Below are 16659 nucleotides of genomic sequence, written 5' to 3'. Positions count from 1 at the left end.
TAACTTGCTCTTCAAAAGAAAGCTGCTCTTTTGCTGACACTGCTATAATCCCTGATTGAGAGAGAAAACAACTTTTCTCAGAAGAGATAATTCAAGATTCAACATGTTGTTAATTATTCTAAGTGACTTATACCTTCTGAATACACTGAAAAAAAAAAACACCAAAACCCCAACCATGTATTTATATTTTCCTTTTTACGGATCAACTTTGAGGAAATTATTTTTGTTACTTGATTTTAAGTTATTTAACAGTGAGTTGTAGAAGCTAAGCATCAGGATGAAGTTAAACTTTTTTGCTACTACTCCTTAATGGTGTAATACTGCACCTGAAATTATGTGACAGGCATATAGTCCTGGCCACCCATCATGAAATCAAATCTTTTGTAGGTGAATTAGTTTCCTACACAGATTGCAGCGTTGGCTATTAGTACGCTGTACAGCTAGGACATTTATGTAGAACTTCATTGTGCCTTTAAGCCTGGATGTGTAGAGCTCTAATCCACAGCAGGGCGCAGAAGGAGACATTTAGTATGCCTCGTGATGCTCCCTGGCACTCAGCAGAGCCACGTCCCATTGTGGCTGTAACATTCCTCACAAGTATTAGGCGTGCTACAAGAACCAGCCATGGGGAGAACAGTGGTATGCAGAGCCACCAGAAGGACCTGGCACAGTTGCAGCTCCACTTAAATGAGCCTCATAAGGGAGAAATTTCCCTTTCTTATGATCTCCACTTATACGTTAGTGTGAGGGACTTTGCTTGGCCTGCCTGAACTCTGCAAAGAATTTGCCTGTCTTATTTTTCACTTTGTCTCAAATCAGCAATTCAGACAGACATACTCAATCAGTTTTGATTTGGTTTTAATGTAAAACCTGATGATTTTTATGATGATTTTATAGCTATCATATCATACATGTCATTCAAGTCTCAAATCAGTATTTTAACCACATTACCATAAATGGTTGGATGCCAGCAAACGCAGCTAATAGTTCTGTCCTTGAGATAGCGCAGATCTGTAAATGATCGGTATGCTTTAAGATAAACATCTGGCTTGCTACCAGAATTGCTTTCATCTTCTGCTAGGGCCTCCCAGTCATCAAAAAAAGCATTCATAATTTCATTTTGCTGCAATGCAATTTCCATTCTGTTTTGTGAAAAAAACAGTTAACACTTTCAGTAATCCAGATGTGACTACTCAGTAGTAGAATCACAAATATTTCTGTAAAGAGGCAGCTTTAGACCACAGTAGTAAAAAAAAAAAAAAAAAAAAAAAAAAGTATTCCTCAGCAATGCATCACTGTAAGGAAACTCTCTTCCACTTAAATATTAATAATTAATTGTACCAAGAATTTAACTCTAGTTCTGTGTGGATCAAGTACAGTGCAATTGTCCAATTCTTGTGCAAAAAGTGTCAGTGGGATCTTTCCCGTGACTAAGGGTTGTAGGACAGCAACTTTGCTCTTCTGCAGAAGCCTCTGCTTGAGTGAGGAGTGTTTGAAATATCAGCTTTGCAGCTTGTTTAAAAAGATGTATCACAATCAACTTTAACAGTTCTAATATCTATTTAAAACAACATTCATATTTATATGGCATAGACTTCATGTTAGTTTTCATATAAAGAAACATTAATAATTGTTAATATTAAAACAATAAAACCAAAAAAAGTATATAGAAACAAAAAAACCTGCACAGTGTTTGACCAGACCAATGGTCCACTCAGACAAGAGTTCTTGCTTGTATTCTATATTATTTCAGGTAGCCTTTAATATGTATTGCTGCAGCAATTTTACCTTAAGTGTACTGATTTAAGAAATTCTTTCAGCTTTTCCGATGACAGACTCTCTTCTTTCTCTTTATTTGATAACTCTCGAGGAAAATACTGCGTGGCTGCATTTTTTGGATAGGTCCTAACCAATTGGAATAAATTTGAATGTGAATAAGTATAGAAACAATTTCAGAGATCAAAACCCATGCAATGTGTAAATTAAAAGCTAAGTATAATCAGTTTTTCTAGAAACTCTTTGAAAAAGAGTGAAAGAAGAAAGATGCAAACAGAGCATCCATTTCTGTTCTCTTGATCAGTCTGTAACTGAGTAACTCCAGAATTTACATAACAGTAATTAAGATCAGAAACAGTGCATAGCTTAAGAAATGAGCTGATAAATATTTTGTCACACTTACCATTTTGTCTGAGTACTAGCTTCTCTTACTTTTGGAACCATTTGTACACCTACATCTTTTTCAAGCATTTTAATGCTGAAAGTTTTGTCTTGATAGGAGGTGCATTCAATGTAACTGTCTTTTACGTGTGAAGCATTCTTATCAGTAAATGTAATCGGTGCACCAAACTTTCTGTGTCCTTGAGAAATCACATACTTAATCTGGAAAAGAGATATTTATGTAGCTAGCAGAGGAGAAAGTTTTTGGAAAGTTTGTTCTGTAAAATGGCAGCATTCGTATAATTGTAGAATTACTTCTATCGATTATTTCTGTGCTGAGTTATATTCATGCATTTTGAAATTCTGAAATGCTCACATAAATAACCTACATATGTAAGAGAATACAGGTTTGTATTTCTAAAACAAGAAATTGCCTTTAGGTAACATTCTGGATTACTGCTAGTAGGATAAAAGAACTACATTTTCTAATTCATGCAATATCAAAACTGCACCTTTAATTAAAGGATTGATTTGCAGGAGGTTTTATGTAATACTGCATTGGACTTCCAAGACCTAACTTTTCAGCCCTTCCCTCTTAGTGCAATTCTCAACTTTGGGTGAGGTGTTTCAGTTTCTCTTGCAGTGCCTAGGGAGAGAAAATACCCTGAAGAGGTTCCACAAAAATCTGAGTAAGGAGTTTCTTTATAGTGAGAACTAGGAAAAAAGAAGGGATGTGGCTTGACTTCTACCCACAGAGGTAGGCACTTGATTTCAGGCAGTGCAGAGGTATTGCTCTGTCTTAGATTTCCAGCCAGGTACTTTTTTCCAGCACCTCCCACAGAACTGGGGAGGAATGTAGGCTGAGAATACTTCTGAGTGGTCCTTGCCAGCAGTGTAGAATGCAGAATATTTGGACTGTGAATGTGGGTTAAATTTTGAGACTGCAAATTAGCTTTAGAACAATCAAACATCTTTTTAAGTATAAGCAAGATATCCAGTTGCTGAGAACCATCAAAAGAGCCAGTCTTCCTTGAACAGGGATTTAGGTATTGAGTGAAAATCACTGATGGACAGTTAAATGCTTGGAGATGCCCCACACATCACAAGTTAGGTGATAGATGTGAGTGGATCCTATAATTTTCTCAGTATTATCTGTAGGAGTAGTTAATCAAATATGTCCCTCTCTAAAGTCAGCTTGTAATACCTGTCATCGGTAACGTTTATTCCCAGGTAGAGAGCCCTTAAAACTGTGGCATGCTACTTAAATGCCATCCGTCTAGTGAAACAGAGTTCACAGGGCCCCGTGGAAACAGAACTAGGTCCTTGGAATATAATTGCAATGACTCAACTTGTAATGTGGCCAGATAGTAAATTGAGCAAGAAGTGGCAGAGATGCTAATGAACAACGATGATCATGACTTTTGAATTTACAGCTTAAAAAGTAGGTAAGTCCAATGCAGTCTCACATGACTTATTTGCAGAATTTAGAGAACAGAGTTGTAAAAAAGTTTCTGCAGCACTTTCAGTTTTTGTTAAAAGTTGAGCTTTTTCTCTATTTCTCTCTCTTTTCTTTCTTTTTTTTCTTCAAAGACCCCAAGCAAAACTAGGATTGCAACTTTCAGTTTCCTGACCTTTTTTTAAGGAACTTAAATTTGTTTTTTTGATATTTGATTGACTAACATCTGTTGATTCTGACCTCTGTAACAGTGTCTTTAACAGATTCTTCTTCAATTTCCTTTTCACTGCCAAGAGAAACCCAAGGTTTGTGGACAGGAGGTTTATAGGGATGGACTTCCAGAGTTTCCTCTCTATTTTCTTCTTCTTTTTCTTCTTTGTCTTCTGCAGTTTCTGGAGGCTGTGACATCAAACAGTAAGAAATGAACCTTTTTCAAAAATGTGCTACTAAAATGTACGTAGAAACTAGAAACCCAGTTTTCAGTTGTTATTCACACATTCTTTACTTTTGTCTCAGTGTAGTAAGTCTGGCTATGCTGTGCCTCTGGGTACAATTGGGTTAGGTCCCATTCACTCATTTGTGCTTAGAACTTTCTAATAAACATTACATATTTAACTACTAAAGGGAGACTGTTGTTTCGAAAGAAAACCACTGTTATATAGAAAGAATTTATAGTGATTTTCTATATTAGAACCTTTTGCCTGGAATTGCAATTTGCTTTTCTGTTAATTGTTACTTCTCCTGATGCTGGATGACAAACTCATGTTGAAAAATTACATAATCTACCCATAAACCTTCTCCTATGATGCAATGCACAAGGGGAAGTCTTCTATGTACCTAGAGCTACTTAGAACTCAAGAACAATTTAAAGTCTGATTTGAAGAATATATACATCCATGTTGTGAAAAATAAGGATATTTCTTTGAAGATGCCCAATATATTATAATATTTTATGTCTTACTTAAGAACCTGGGTCTTAGCAGAGGAAATTAACGCTTATGCTAAAAATGCAGCAATGGGCATTATATTGTCCCTCTGAAGTAAAATACAAAATTTTAAAAGGTATTTTTACAGTGATACAGGTATTTTTCCATGATCAGATTAACCTTTAGAGAAACATTCTGGCATGCCAAGCACATCAGATGTTTATGAATATAGTACCATTCCTGAAGTATATGCTTGAGACAAGATTCTGAATTATTCACAGATAGGACAATGCTGTAGTTTACTTGGATTTTCTTACCTTCAGAAGGTTTTGCTTGGCTTCCTCAGAAGCAACAAAGTAAAAGTTCTGTCCGTACTGGAACTTTGCATCAAAAACTACCAAAATTTCTTCCCCTGGATATTCCTATTTTAATTAAAATAATTAGTGGAGAACTGAAAGCAATTAACATACAAAAGAGACATGAGCTGTGACTGGCAAAGCTACTGCTAGTGTAAATTCAGTATCTTTGGTTAATCTTGTGGGCTTAACAGACAATTTCATATGCTAATTGAAAAGAGTAGATGGATTTTATTTTGTAATAAAAATAAGTTTGGGACAAAACTAATCTTTTCATACAGAGAATTAAACAGAAAAGAAATGGTTTCAATGATTTTCAATAAATAGACCATGAATTAGGGGAAGCCAAAATGTGTGAAGCTCTGCCAGTTCATAGAATCAAATCTAGTAATATTTACATTACTTTTAGCATATTTTCAATCTAAAGTTAGTAAAAAAAAAACCCAACATGCACAGTGAGCCATGAGAAACTTTGAGTTGACAGTGGTCCTATAGCCTTTGGATATTAAAGCATTAGTATATTTATACAGAGTCAAACAAGGAGAGACCTTATAATTAAAAGAATATTTACTCTGAGAGCATGAAGTCTTAAAGTGAGAATGAAATAAGCTACATACTAGCACAGCTTTTTTGACAGGGTGGAAATCAGAAATTGCAGCTCTTTTTTTCAGGTCTTGAATGATGTCCTCTTTTTTAATAAGTTTGAAACAATTTTCTTCTGTGACATCTTCATCAACTCGGCAATTAAAAATTTCTTGGGTCTTTGTAGTGAAAACTAAAGGAAAGATTTCTGGGTGGCCTATGAAAGAAAGCAAAATTGTATGATAAATTAATATTGTTTAAACATAAACATATATCTTAATAACCCTGGGTCTTTACTGTTTCCTAACAGAATACCTTTGAATCTCTCAGTTTAGTTTTTGGTGTTTTTGGAAGGCAGATAATACAAATTATATTACGTTTTGTTAATCTTAGAAAAGACTACCTAACATTTCCTAATTAATCAATATGTTATTCCTAGTATGAGCTTTTTTTTCCCTCTTGATCAACAGGTGATTAAGAGCTTTAGTGAAGAGTCATTAATGGACTGGTTTTGATACATTAAGGACACAACTGCATGGCTCTGATTTAACAGCCCTTGAATAAATAATATACTTTAGTCCTTCCCTGGAGAGAAATGCCGTATTAAGTCAATGTTTTATCTAAACAAGGCTTCAATACCATCCCAAATAAGGATGCTTTTCTGATTTTGGACTTTCATCTTCCTCTCATCCAGTTCAAAGTGCAGTTGAGTCTATTTCTCAACTAACAGATGAGACTAAATAAAGGTCCCTAAGATTCGAGCCAGATACAAGACTTGATTTTCAGCATTACTGGAGAATATATAGCTATTATTTTCCATGCACCTGATCTCTGTTAGGTTCATTCATATTAATTCGGAACAAGATAGCTATTTCTTATCCTAGCTCTGGCACTGTTACCTTAATTGTTTTTAGTGAGGCAGGGTGCAGTTATGTGACCCGATGACTGTGCTTTGCAAACACTCAATCTGAAGATAATATACAGTGCTTCTTGTAAGGTGTACGTCAGCTGCATGTACGCTGGTCCTTCCCAAATTACATATTTTGCCTTCTGGCTTACGTAACAGTTACAAGTGATTAAGATCACTATAGGCCCAGCTAGTTGAATCCTGCTGCCTGAGACTTTTCTTCCTTTGCAATACTGCCATGCTAGGAGACTCATGCTGTATGTCTCAGCTGCCATATAAGAGCATTCTTCATGAGGCCAGTATACTTTTGTCCAAGGTGGCTAGTAGGCGTTCACTTTGAATGGTTATCTTTTTCATAAACTGGAAAGTGAAAAAGATTTAGAGACACATATACATGGGATTTTTATGTACTGAAATGGGCTGGATTTTGTGATAATAGCTGATACTTTTTATCTCCTTTGTTTCATTCTATTTTTAATTTGATTTATTTAATATTTTCTCTTAATTCCCAGAACCTGTGGTATTTTTCTCCTTGTGTGTACCTTAAATTGAAGTCGATATATCTAAACTGATGATATTGACCAGCTGGCTCAGCACGTTTTGAGAAGCCATCTCTAACCTAAGCCAACAAGGACTGACAAAACAATAAATCCTTCTTAGTCTCTATCAGCCGAGAAGCTAAATCTCTGCATAAGCCTATCATATAATACATAACGCTTGATGAATCTGACATTTATCCTTTAAAATCTTTCAGTGCTGTTCCTCCACTGCACCTGCTCTGCGATAGTCATCACTAAAATTAATGACATGTATGATGCTTCTGGCATACCCTGCACTAAACAAGTATGATTCACTTGGCATTCACTAGTTATTTTGTAGCATACACAATCCATTTGTAGCATGCATAGTCCATTAGTTCACTTTCTTCACAAGTTGTAGTCGATATTGTATGACTTGATATCTCAGAGATTTCTGTGTGGATGCTTCAAAAAAATCCAAAATCATAGAGATGTTGATTGGGAAAGACCTCTGAAAGTCATCTGGTCCAAACTCACTGTTGGTAACACCAGACCAAGTCACGGCTCGTTTATTTTCTGGAGTCCCTGTATTTGCCATTTTGACATGTACTCTCTGTAGTCTCTGTATGAGGCCAAACTTAGATTCTTCTTTTGCTTATCAATTTGGTTATGAGACCACTCTCAGAAAAAGTGTTTATTCCAGGGTGATTTGAAACATTTAGTCCTTTTAAGGAACTGCAAAAGTTGATCTGCAGGACTGCCAGGTCACCCTAGCCAAGGGCATGAGGCCTCATTAGGATGCTGTTAGGAAGCAGTCTCAAACCCTAGTAACAGTATAGATATACTTTACATTTTGATATAGTGGAGAAAACAAAATATACCTCCTTTTGCAAATTAAATTTCATAGGATAGGAAGAGGGTAAAAACTTACAGCGAGCTGTGCACTAAGACAGAATGCAGTTTCCATCCTCTGCCATGTACAGCTGGCTCACAGGACAGAATGGACAGGAGAGCAAAGGAACAAAAAAATTTGTACATATTGCAGTTGTCAGAGTTGGTTATGTGGCTAGTGCAATTAGGAGGGCTAGAACCTAAAGAAAATTTATAAACAAGATTTGCTGATTCTTATGGGAAAATTTTTCAGAAGATTTGAGCCATGAGAATAATACATTTAAGTAAAACCAAACAATTTGATTTTTTTTGAAACATCAAAAGTCCTAAACAGGAGTAACTGTTGTTTATTCAAGATCCTTGTATGATGTTATTTTTTTAAATTCTGAATCATGCATACACCCTTGTCCACAAATGCTAATGGTAAAGAAATCTTTTCAAATGGATGTAGTTTTCAATGTCAAAGGAAACAATACAAGCACACATTCAAGTTAAGCAAAAATACAATAGACATCACTACAAGAGGGAGCAGACTATGACAGATAGTCTATTTTCTTCACTGCTCTATTGCTATAAGTCCTAGTTATAAACAAAGTAATGATCAGAATTAAAATATGTACATCTTTTATTACAGATTCTATACTATAGGATCTATACTATAGATTCAGTATCATAATATGAAGAGCTGATACTGGAATTACTATTATGAACATTGTTACTGAATGCTGCTATCCAGTAAAAAGTATGTAGCATGTAATAAGAGGCTTCATATTGCGTTCTAGTAGCAAATTGTACCCATATAATTTGTAACAGTCTACAGCTCCTAGTGTTATGAGAACTTCACAAAGGACCAAAAAGCTCTAAGTAAAGAACACTTGCAGGTCTTACACTAAGGAGATACCGTGCATACGGTTTAAATCCTGCACAGTGTCTGTGTATAGTAGCAGTTTTTCCTGCTTTTAGCAACAGGTTTCAAGAGTTTAGATATTATGGCTTCTAACCGTATTTGCCACTAGGTGGAGGTAAAATTCTCCCTTACTGTCAAAGCTAACTATCTCCAGGATCACCACAAATAGAGCTTTGAAAGGAACCCTTTCATCATCTGAGGCATCACTTATTGTCCATTTTCGTTAACCGCACCTTACCCATTTCGGTGAAGCTAATTAGAGTGCAATTTTCCTTTCCACCCATGTACTTACAGGATTATGTACAAAGACAAGTGATTAATGATTTCTTTAGAAATTACCTCGTTTGTGTATCTGCCACATTATGTTTTAGGTTTTAGCAATAAAAGCTGTACTGTTAAAAGCTAATTAAGAAGATAACCTTTTGGGCTGTTCCTGTAAATGGTAGATAAATTTTACACTGATATCATTTTCAGTTATATCCAAATATATAACCACAAATCAGGTCAGAAGAAAAATCTAACTAGAGATGTGAAAAAACATTTTAAAAATATTTGATGTTTAAGATAACATATTTCAATTCAAATAATTACATGTTCAAGGTTATAACTGGCCACACATAAAAATGTGTTTTTCTTGCTCATAAACCAAGAGAAGTGCTTGATATCTTGTAATGCTCAAATGGCAGATTTTTTTTTTCTACAAAGCAAGAGATCAGTCAGTATCTACTGATATCTATGATTAAAAAAACAAGTGATCTGTTAAAATTGTCTTCTCATCAGATTCACTGATTTGACAAAGATTTTAAAAAGGATAAAAATATTTTCTTTCAGTTGTTTAACTGTTACTAAATTCAAACATATTGCACCCTGTAATTCTCTTGTAATGATCTATTTCCCCTGATCCCAACTCCTCTTAACCCAAGATGAAAACATCTTCTACAAACCCATATGTGTTTCAGCATTCCATGCTGCACTGCCAGCTACTCAGAGTGGTACTGTAACCACTACTGTAATAGCTGCTTTTTTTTATAGTTTCTAATTTTTCTCATTCATAAAAAAATATTTTCTTTTTATTCCCTGGCATTAGTAACATTGAAGCTTCAGAATGCTTAAAGTATTCCAAAACTATTACTTTAAAGCTCAGTTATCATAACACTTACCTATACTAGCCATAGAAAGATCAACTTCATCTCTTTTATCTGAAATATAACAACATGATGTTATCAGTAATTTTTCTTCCTAACAGAGTAACTATAAATATACAGTTCTTTCCTTAATAGGGCAATATTTAAAATATTTATATACATTTAAAAGTAAACAGTGAATAAGAAACAAAAAATAATTTCTGCTCAGTCCAAATTTAACACAAGGAATGAGTGAAGCCTTTTGAAATAGGCCTGTATCTTAAGGAGATGTTAGCTTATTTTGAAACTGCAGAGATTTTGAGCAGGTGGTCTACCTAAGAAAGAAGGCATAAGAAATCTGTCATCTTGTGGTCCACACTGCACTTTCCATGGGTGAAAACTTCACTGACTACTACGTGCCTGGGGCAATTACCATGTAAATTGTGTCATGTGAAGAGGAGATAAATGGGCAAGGCTCCCTAACATCGAAGAGTAGCAAAACTGGTAGGTGTGCAGGCAGGAGCAGACATTAGTCCCCTCGGACAGCGGGGAGGTGGGCAGGCTTGCTCTGGGTGGCAGGGTGCTGCAGGAGCTGGGTTTTCTTCAGCTCCTGAGAGAGGGTCTGCAAACTTCACAGCAAGGTCGGCAGGAAGAGATTGGCACTGATGTGCAGAATATTCTCTGCACCACAACAGCTATTACTCAGCTGGGAGGACAAAGGTGATTAAAAAGTGAAAGCAACTTCAGGACGGTAGCTGTCATGGCAAGAAAACCCAATCCATGAAACAAAACCCAAGCAACTGTACATTCCCACCTTTTCTGAGAATATGCATGGATCACTGAAAAAAATTTTATATATATATATATATATCTCAAAGGCTTGTTAGCCTTACATTTCATTAACTGTACACTTTATAAATGACACATGAGATGGTATCTCAGCACATCTCAGAAAAATGCCACAAAATGAACTGCAAAATTAAATTGTGAGACTTCGATATAATTTCAAGCTCTATTATTGTACCTTTACACTGTAATCCTGAGCACCTGAACTCCTGCTTCTGAGGACACCTCTCTCTGCCTGATGTTCTCTCCCTGGGCTGTTAGCTTTTGTGAATTTCCCCACTTAATACATATTAAGCCTCCCAGTTTCCCATTCAATATTGTTATTATGACACCACAAACTGTTAAATCTAAACTACCAAGACAAAGCATAAGTATTGCAGTGTAGCTTTGTTATGTTCCGTATATTGGTTACAAAACCATAATCAGTAATTCTAGATCTCTCAGTTATATAAAATAGCATATTCAAATTTATCTCCTGCTTACTCAAATGTATGGACCCAAAATAATTAAGATAGCTGTCACGTGAGACCAGACTACTTCTAGTTTCATTGCTGCTGTACCTTACATACCAAGCTGTGTTCGTTTTCCCTTGGAGGACTCCTTAGCCTTGTTTTCACCTTTCTGTTTCTTTGCTGAGGTTTTTGGACCTTTCGAGGAGGTCTTGCCGGATATGAGATTTTCTGGCATTCTTTCAGATTTTTTTAGAGAAAGATACAGATCATTAATAAACTTTAAACAGACAGTGGAATGCACCATGTAGGAGTGAAACTTTGGTCTATGACGTTATATAGTTTATCATTATAGTTATATTTTTCTATGCAGCTGAAGGAATGTTCCATAATTTTAAATCACAAACTGTATTTTGATATGATATATAATAGATCAAAATCCTTCTTCTGCCCAGTGTGATTAAGTATGGAAACTGATTATCTAGAACAGTGAAAGGTTAAGTTAGGATAGGGGTTTCCCTTACAGAAAGCTGAGGACCTGAGCTATAGTGAGAAGAGTGCAGGTGAAAATTCTCCAGTTGTAAATATTTGTTCCAATGTCCTTAGGTGTAAATTATTATTCAGCTGCACAAAGCATTTCTGTGCTTTTCTATTTCCAGTTCGTTCTTCAGTGTAGCTCTGTGGAGGACAAACTTGGAAAGAAGTTGTTTGCATAATTACATGTAGTAATTGCATACAAGTACATGTAGTTGTATGCATAATTACACACAACTGGAGACAATACTGTATAGAAGGCTACTCTTGTTTCATTTACTCTCCTTCTTCCCAATATCTAGAATAAGTATGAGAACAGCAGCGTAGGAAAGGCGCAGTTCCATGGCAAAGAAGGAAATGCAATAGAGCAGCCCACTGTACAGACCAGCCAATACACCGCCACAAAATACACTGCCAGCACCACCCTGTGGAAGCTACACACATAGCAGCCGATAGGACAACTAAATCGGGATGGTCCAAATTATGTCAAAAGTAAATTGTTTGATATTATTATTTATATGATGCACTCAACTGGGTAAGGACAATGGGTCTCTTAGTTTGTGTCCTTCCTCTTCCATGTTCCCACCTTTTTTTAAGACTGTAAACTGACTGGGAGAGGAACCAATTTTTAAATGTCTGCAAAGCACCTACAGTATTTGGATGTTATTACAATTTTAACACTACCAAGAGGAAAGCAGATGCACTTACAGGACAGAAAGAGATGGCACCTTCAAGAACCGTGTCATGACATAACTATTTCTGATGAACTCTTACAGGAGCTACAGCCTGTCTGCCTGCACATGTGAAGAGTGCATTTACTGTCAAGATGCTTAAGGTGATAATGTGAGTTTATAAAATCAATGTTCCATCTTGAGACTTGCCAATGAAAGGCCTAAAATAGTGTGAGTGTTAAAACAAACATGCCGTGCCTTTGCATTTGCAATTTCAGTGGTCATCCTGGCTTTGGGATGGTCTTTCATTACCAGACTGAGAAACAGTGGTTTTTTGTTTTGTAACAAGAGTTCTCAAACACTCCAGAAGAAAGAAATATAATTTTATCTTCCAATCTAAATATTATTTTGGAGACGGCCACTGATGGTAAGATACAGCTTCTGGATTATAGCCTGGTGGTATAGCCTGGGTTTGGGATCTATGTTAACTTCCCATGAATTCAAGGTAAATTTTGCTGATTGCTTTAATTGGAGCAGAGTCTTGTTACATTTATGTATTTTACTTTTTCACTTCAATCAAAATAGAAAAATATACTCTATAAATCCTCAGGCTCTCTATCACGCTGGATATTGCAGACCACAGGTGACAAGCTGCATCCATGGGATGTTAATGCATTTCTTGTTGTTTGATCATCATGGCAAATACAGCCCCCTTCATTAACGCATCTGAAGAACTGTAGCAATTTAATCTTCTACTTTTCCCAAAAAGCAATGATAATACCAATGCAAAACACAATGTTTGAGAATTCTGAAACTTTTGCCTTGCAAGGGATGATGTTTTTGGAAGATAAAAAAACCCCACAAGTCATGTGTAATGAACGTAAGGAGAAAGTTAGGAGGTTTTTCTGTCCTCATTCTCAGAGTCTTTTTGTCAAATACAGGACTACAAACATCAACAATATATTTATGTCTAACTTTTGATATATTTTCCCAGTTATAATCTTTTAAAGGAGCCTCTGCACTGAACAATATGTTTAATTTATATTGATAGTTCTGAAACACTTAGGGCTACGTAACTTAGAGCACATGTCAATTCAGATGGTTAAAAGAGACTAATTTTCCCTTATTTTTTAAAAAAGGCACAAAGCTACTTCTTATCCATCTCCTTGTATATTTTACATTAAAAAATTGTGACCCATTTTATAAATGGGTTCTGTGACAACTGTAATTTGAAACCAAGCTTGATGCCTCTTGACAAAAAAGACAGCCCTCCAGGGTAGAGACCAGCTGTTTTATACATTAGTTAAGGGACAATATGAACCATCTCATATACATTACAGTCACGTTGTCTTACTTCACCATTTCCTAATTATACACTGAAACAAAGGCAATTTGGAAATTTTGAGTTCTTTCTACTGAGTAACCTAAACCCTAAGTCACATGAAGAGAGGAAACACTGAGAGGACTGAGATAAGTCACATGCCTATGTTTAGTACAAAAACTTGCAAGTAAAAACATCCCTTTTCCTTCTGACCGACTTCAAGTATATTATACCTATAAAAACAGTTAAAACTTTTGAAAATTGTCTCGCAATAATGCAGTTCCTCCTTCTTTAGTGAAAGAATCAGGTGTAGAGGTACACAGAGCAATGCACAGATGAGGGTAGTGCTGGTGAAGGCAGTGTTGGTGACTGGGTGTATGCATATGTTAATACAAAAAGTATCCCTGTTTAAGGGTTGTAAATGAATGCAGCGAGCAATAGGACTGTTCATGGGTCTATCTGTGATGCATAGAACCTCACCAGGTGGAAAACAGATAGAAAAGTACAAAGTAATTATCTCCTTTTACAATATCCCTAATACCCTATTGCATCTGCCCATTCGTCATCGTGTGGGAATATTACTGTCAGTGGTTAGGAAACGTGTAAGGCCCCCAAAGAAAGCAAAAGCTAAAAACTTCTTTGGAAGCTTAATCCAGCCCAAAGGTATTTATAAAGCATGTATGCCAAGTTGTTTTTTCACACAGGATTACGCCACTAACCCCCAGGTACTCCCTGCAGGAAACCAACACAGAGAACTTAAAAAGAGTTACTGCAGAGCAATCTTTTGCAGCCCACCTCTTCCAAAAAAGAAAGAAAGGCACAAAAATCCTAATGGTTCTTAATGTGTAAGATAACAGCTAGTATTTTCAGAAGTTACCTCTTACTTCAGGGGTTTTTTTCACTCCCTAAGTTTTTACACAAAGTACCAAATCCTGTCAAGAAAACCATGGAAAAATTGGTGTCTGTATTATAGGACTGTCTGAAAATATGACAAAAAAGATAATTTCTTTAATCTGTGATTAGTTCTTAGCCTCTTAGGGATATTTCTACATTGCTTATTTAGAAAGGACTCCTAATACACATATTTGTCCAGAAACATGCATTTGCATTAATGCTTACATAAATTCATGATTCTATGATTGAGAAGAGAGGTTGGAAACAACACTTAAATTAACATAATTTGAAAAATTTAAAAGTGCAAAACCTACAAAAAAGAATAGCTCTTCAATTGTCATAAACATTGCCATATATTTTATTTTGTAAAAGTAGGTAATATTAAAATTTCATTAAATATGTTCAGTTTAATTTTGCAGCAATTTTAAAGTGGAACACAGTGTCACATTATTTAATTAGTAAAGCTCAAGTAAATATTTGAAAACTTTATTTGGTATTTTGTAGCCTAGTTTATTTATAGATGTCTGTAATATTTTGAACATTAGGCTCAAGAGAAAAAATAAGATCAGAGTGTTCTCCTAATCATTTAATGTACCAAAACATTTACTGTTATAAAACAAATCCGTGAAGTTGCTAGGTACTGCAAAAGGGGAAAGTTAATTAGCTATCAGTACTACTGTCTGAATTGAGGACACAGTGATTCATTTGCTGCCTAATTGAATGATTTAAGGTCAAGCCTGTGTGCATTACTAATTTAGGACTCTAATTTACTACAATTTGGAATGACAGAAGAGATGAGTGCACTTCCATTTAACAAAATCACAAGGAAATTATAAAAAATGTGCTACCTGCTGTTTTGTTGTGTTACTATCAAGGTAAAAATCACATTTGTCTGTAAACATCTAGGAACTCGTTAAAAATAGCATCTTCAGAATGACCCAATCTGTCCAGAAATTCATACACAATGTTCACTTTAATTAAATTTATTCTACTTTGCTCTAACACAAACACTTAAAGTTTGTATAATTAATAATGTTTGCACAAATTTGGATATACCTTCATTGGATAAGCTACAGGGAGTAAAGCTGCATTTTTGGCAACTGCCAAATCATTTCAGCATATGACTAGTTCCCTTTGAATGTACCCGATTTCACATGTACAACTTCTCATGAAACTAGGCCTACTGATAGAAACCAGTAGAGAGGTAGTTACAGGCTCTGGGATGGTAAGTACAATACATGTAAAATTAGGTTGAGAATTAGTAAGAAAGGCATGGAGAACTTCATTAAAACATTGGGTAATATTGTGTTCTGTTTCTCTTCTTTCTTCCATTCAAAGAGGAATAATAAATTGAAAAAGGTAAGAAGATGGCAACATGGATGATCAAAGATATGGAATGTGATTTGTACTGGGAATAAACAAGGACTCTTTTTAGTCTGGGAAAGGCAGGACTAAAGAGGATGTGACAGAAGTCAGTAAAGTCATGAGAGGCCTGGAGAAAGTGACCAGGGAATGATTATTCATGGTCTTTCGTAATACAAGATCTAGCTGGCATCACATGAGTTTACCAAGGGACAGACTGAAAACAAACGGAGTACAGAAGTATTTCATTGCACAAGAGGTAGTTGAGTTATGGAGCATAGTGCCTGTGGACAGGATAGCTGCCAAAACTGCACAATCTCAAAAAGTAACAGGGCAAATTGACAGATGAAAAATTGAGGGCTACTGAAAATAATTATACTACCTCTGGCTATAGAAATGAAGCCATAAATCCAAGAAAAAGGGGTGCAAAGAGTGGAAGTATGGCTTTATTATAACCTTGCCCAGGCCCTTACTGGCCCAGGCAGAACTTCTGGTGTGAGCCAGTACAGCTGGCCTATGTTATTAAAATATATTAACAATTTGGCCCGGACTTCAGTAGTTAGTAAGTATGATATTCAAGTGGTCATAACACGATCCTGTCAGGAAGCAAACAGTAGCATATGTTGCTTTGTTAGGACTTTTGAACGAGAAATGTTATATTGTAAAGATTTACACTAGATAAGACTTCATCTGTTTATTCTTTTTAGCAAAGGTAAGAAAAATAATCATCTCATCTTTGCAATAGGAGAGAGATAGGC

General features: G+C 35.7%; 1 protein-coding gene across 1 annotated transcript in view; it reads right to left on the bottom strand.

The window, feature by feature from the left end:
* Window positions 1-11357, bottom strand: part of DNAI3 (dynein axonemal intermediate chain 3) — a 22475-nt gene extending 11118 nt beyond the window's left edge. Inside the window, exons 1-9 of the mRNA XM_074907247.1 lie at window positions 11240-11357; window positions 9861-9899; window positions 5513-5694; window positions 4857-4961; window positions 3854-4012; window positions 2180-2379; window positions 1789-1905; window positions 952-1142; window positions 5-51 (exon numbers count right to left, since the gene is read on the bottom strand). Coding sequence (XP_074763348.1) covers window positions 5-51; window positions 952-1142; window positions 1789-1905; window positions 2180-2379; window positions 3854-4012; window positions 4857-4961; window positions 5513-5694; window positions 9861-9899; window positions 11240-11357 — 1158 coding nt within the window. The remainder of the gene's footprint in view (window positions 1-4; window positions 52-951; window positions 1143-1788; window positions 1906-2179; window positions 2380-3853; window positions 4013-4856; window positions 4962-5512; window positions 5695-9860; window positions 9900-11239) is intronic.
* Window positions 11358-16659: the final 5302 nt, after the last annotated feature.

Source organism: Athene noctua, chromosome 5, assembly GCF_965140245.1.
Source record: "Athene noctua chromosome 5, bAthNoc1.hap1.1, whole genome shotgun sequence".
Classification (NCBI taxonomy): domain Eukaryota; kingdom Metazoa; phylum Chordata; class Aves; order Strigiformes; family Strigidae; genus Athene; species Athene noctua.
Note: the sequence above shows the minus strand (reverse complement) of the source record. Positions and strands in the feature narration are given on the sequence as shown.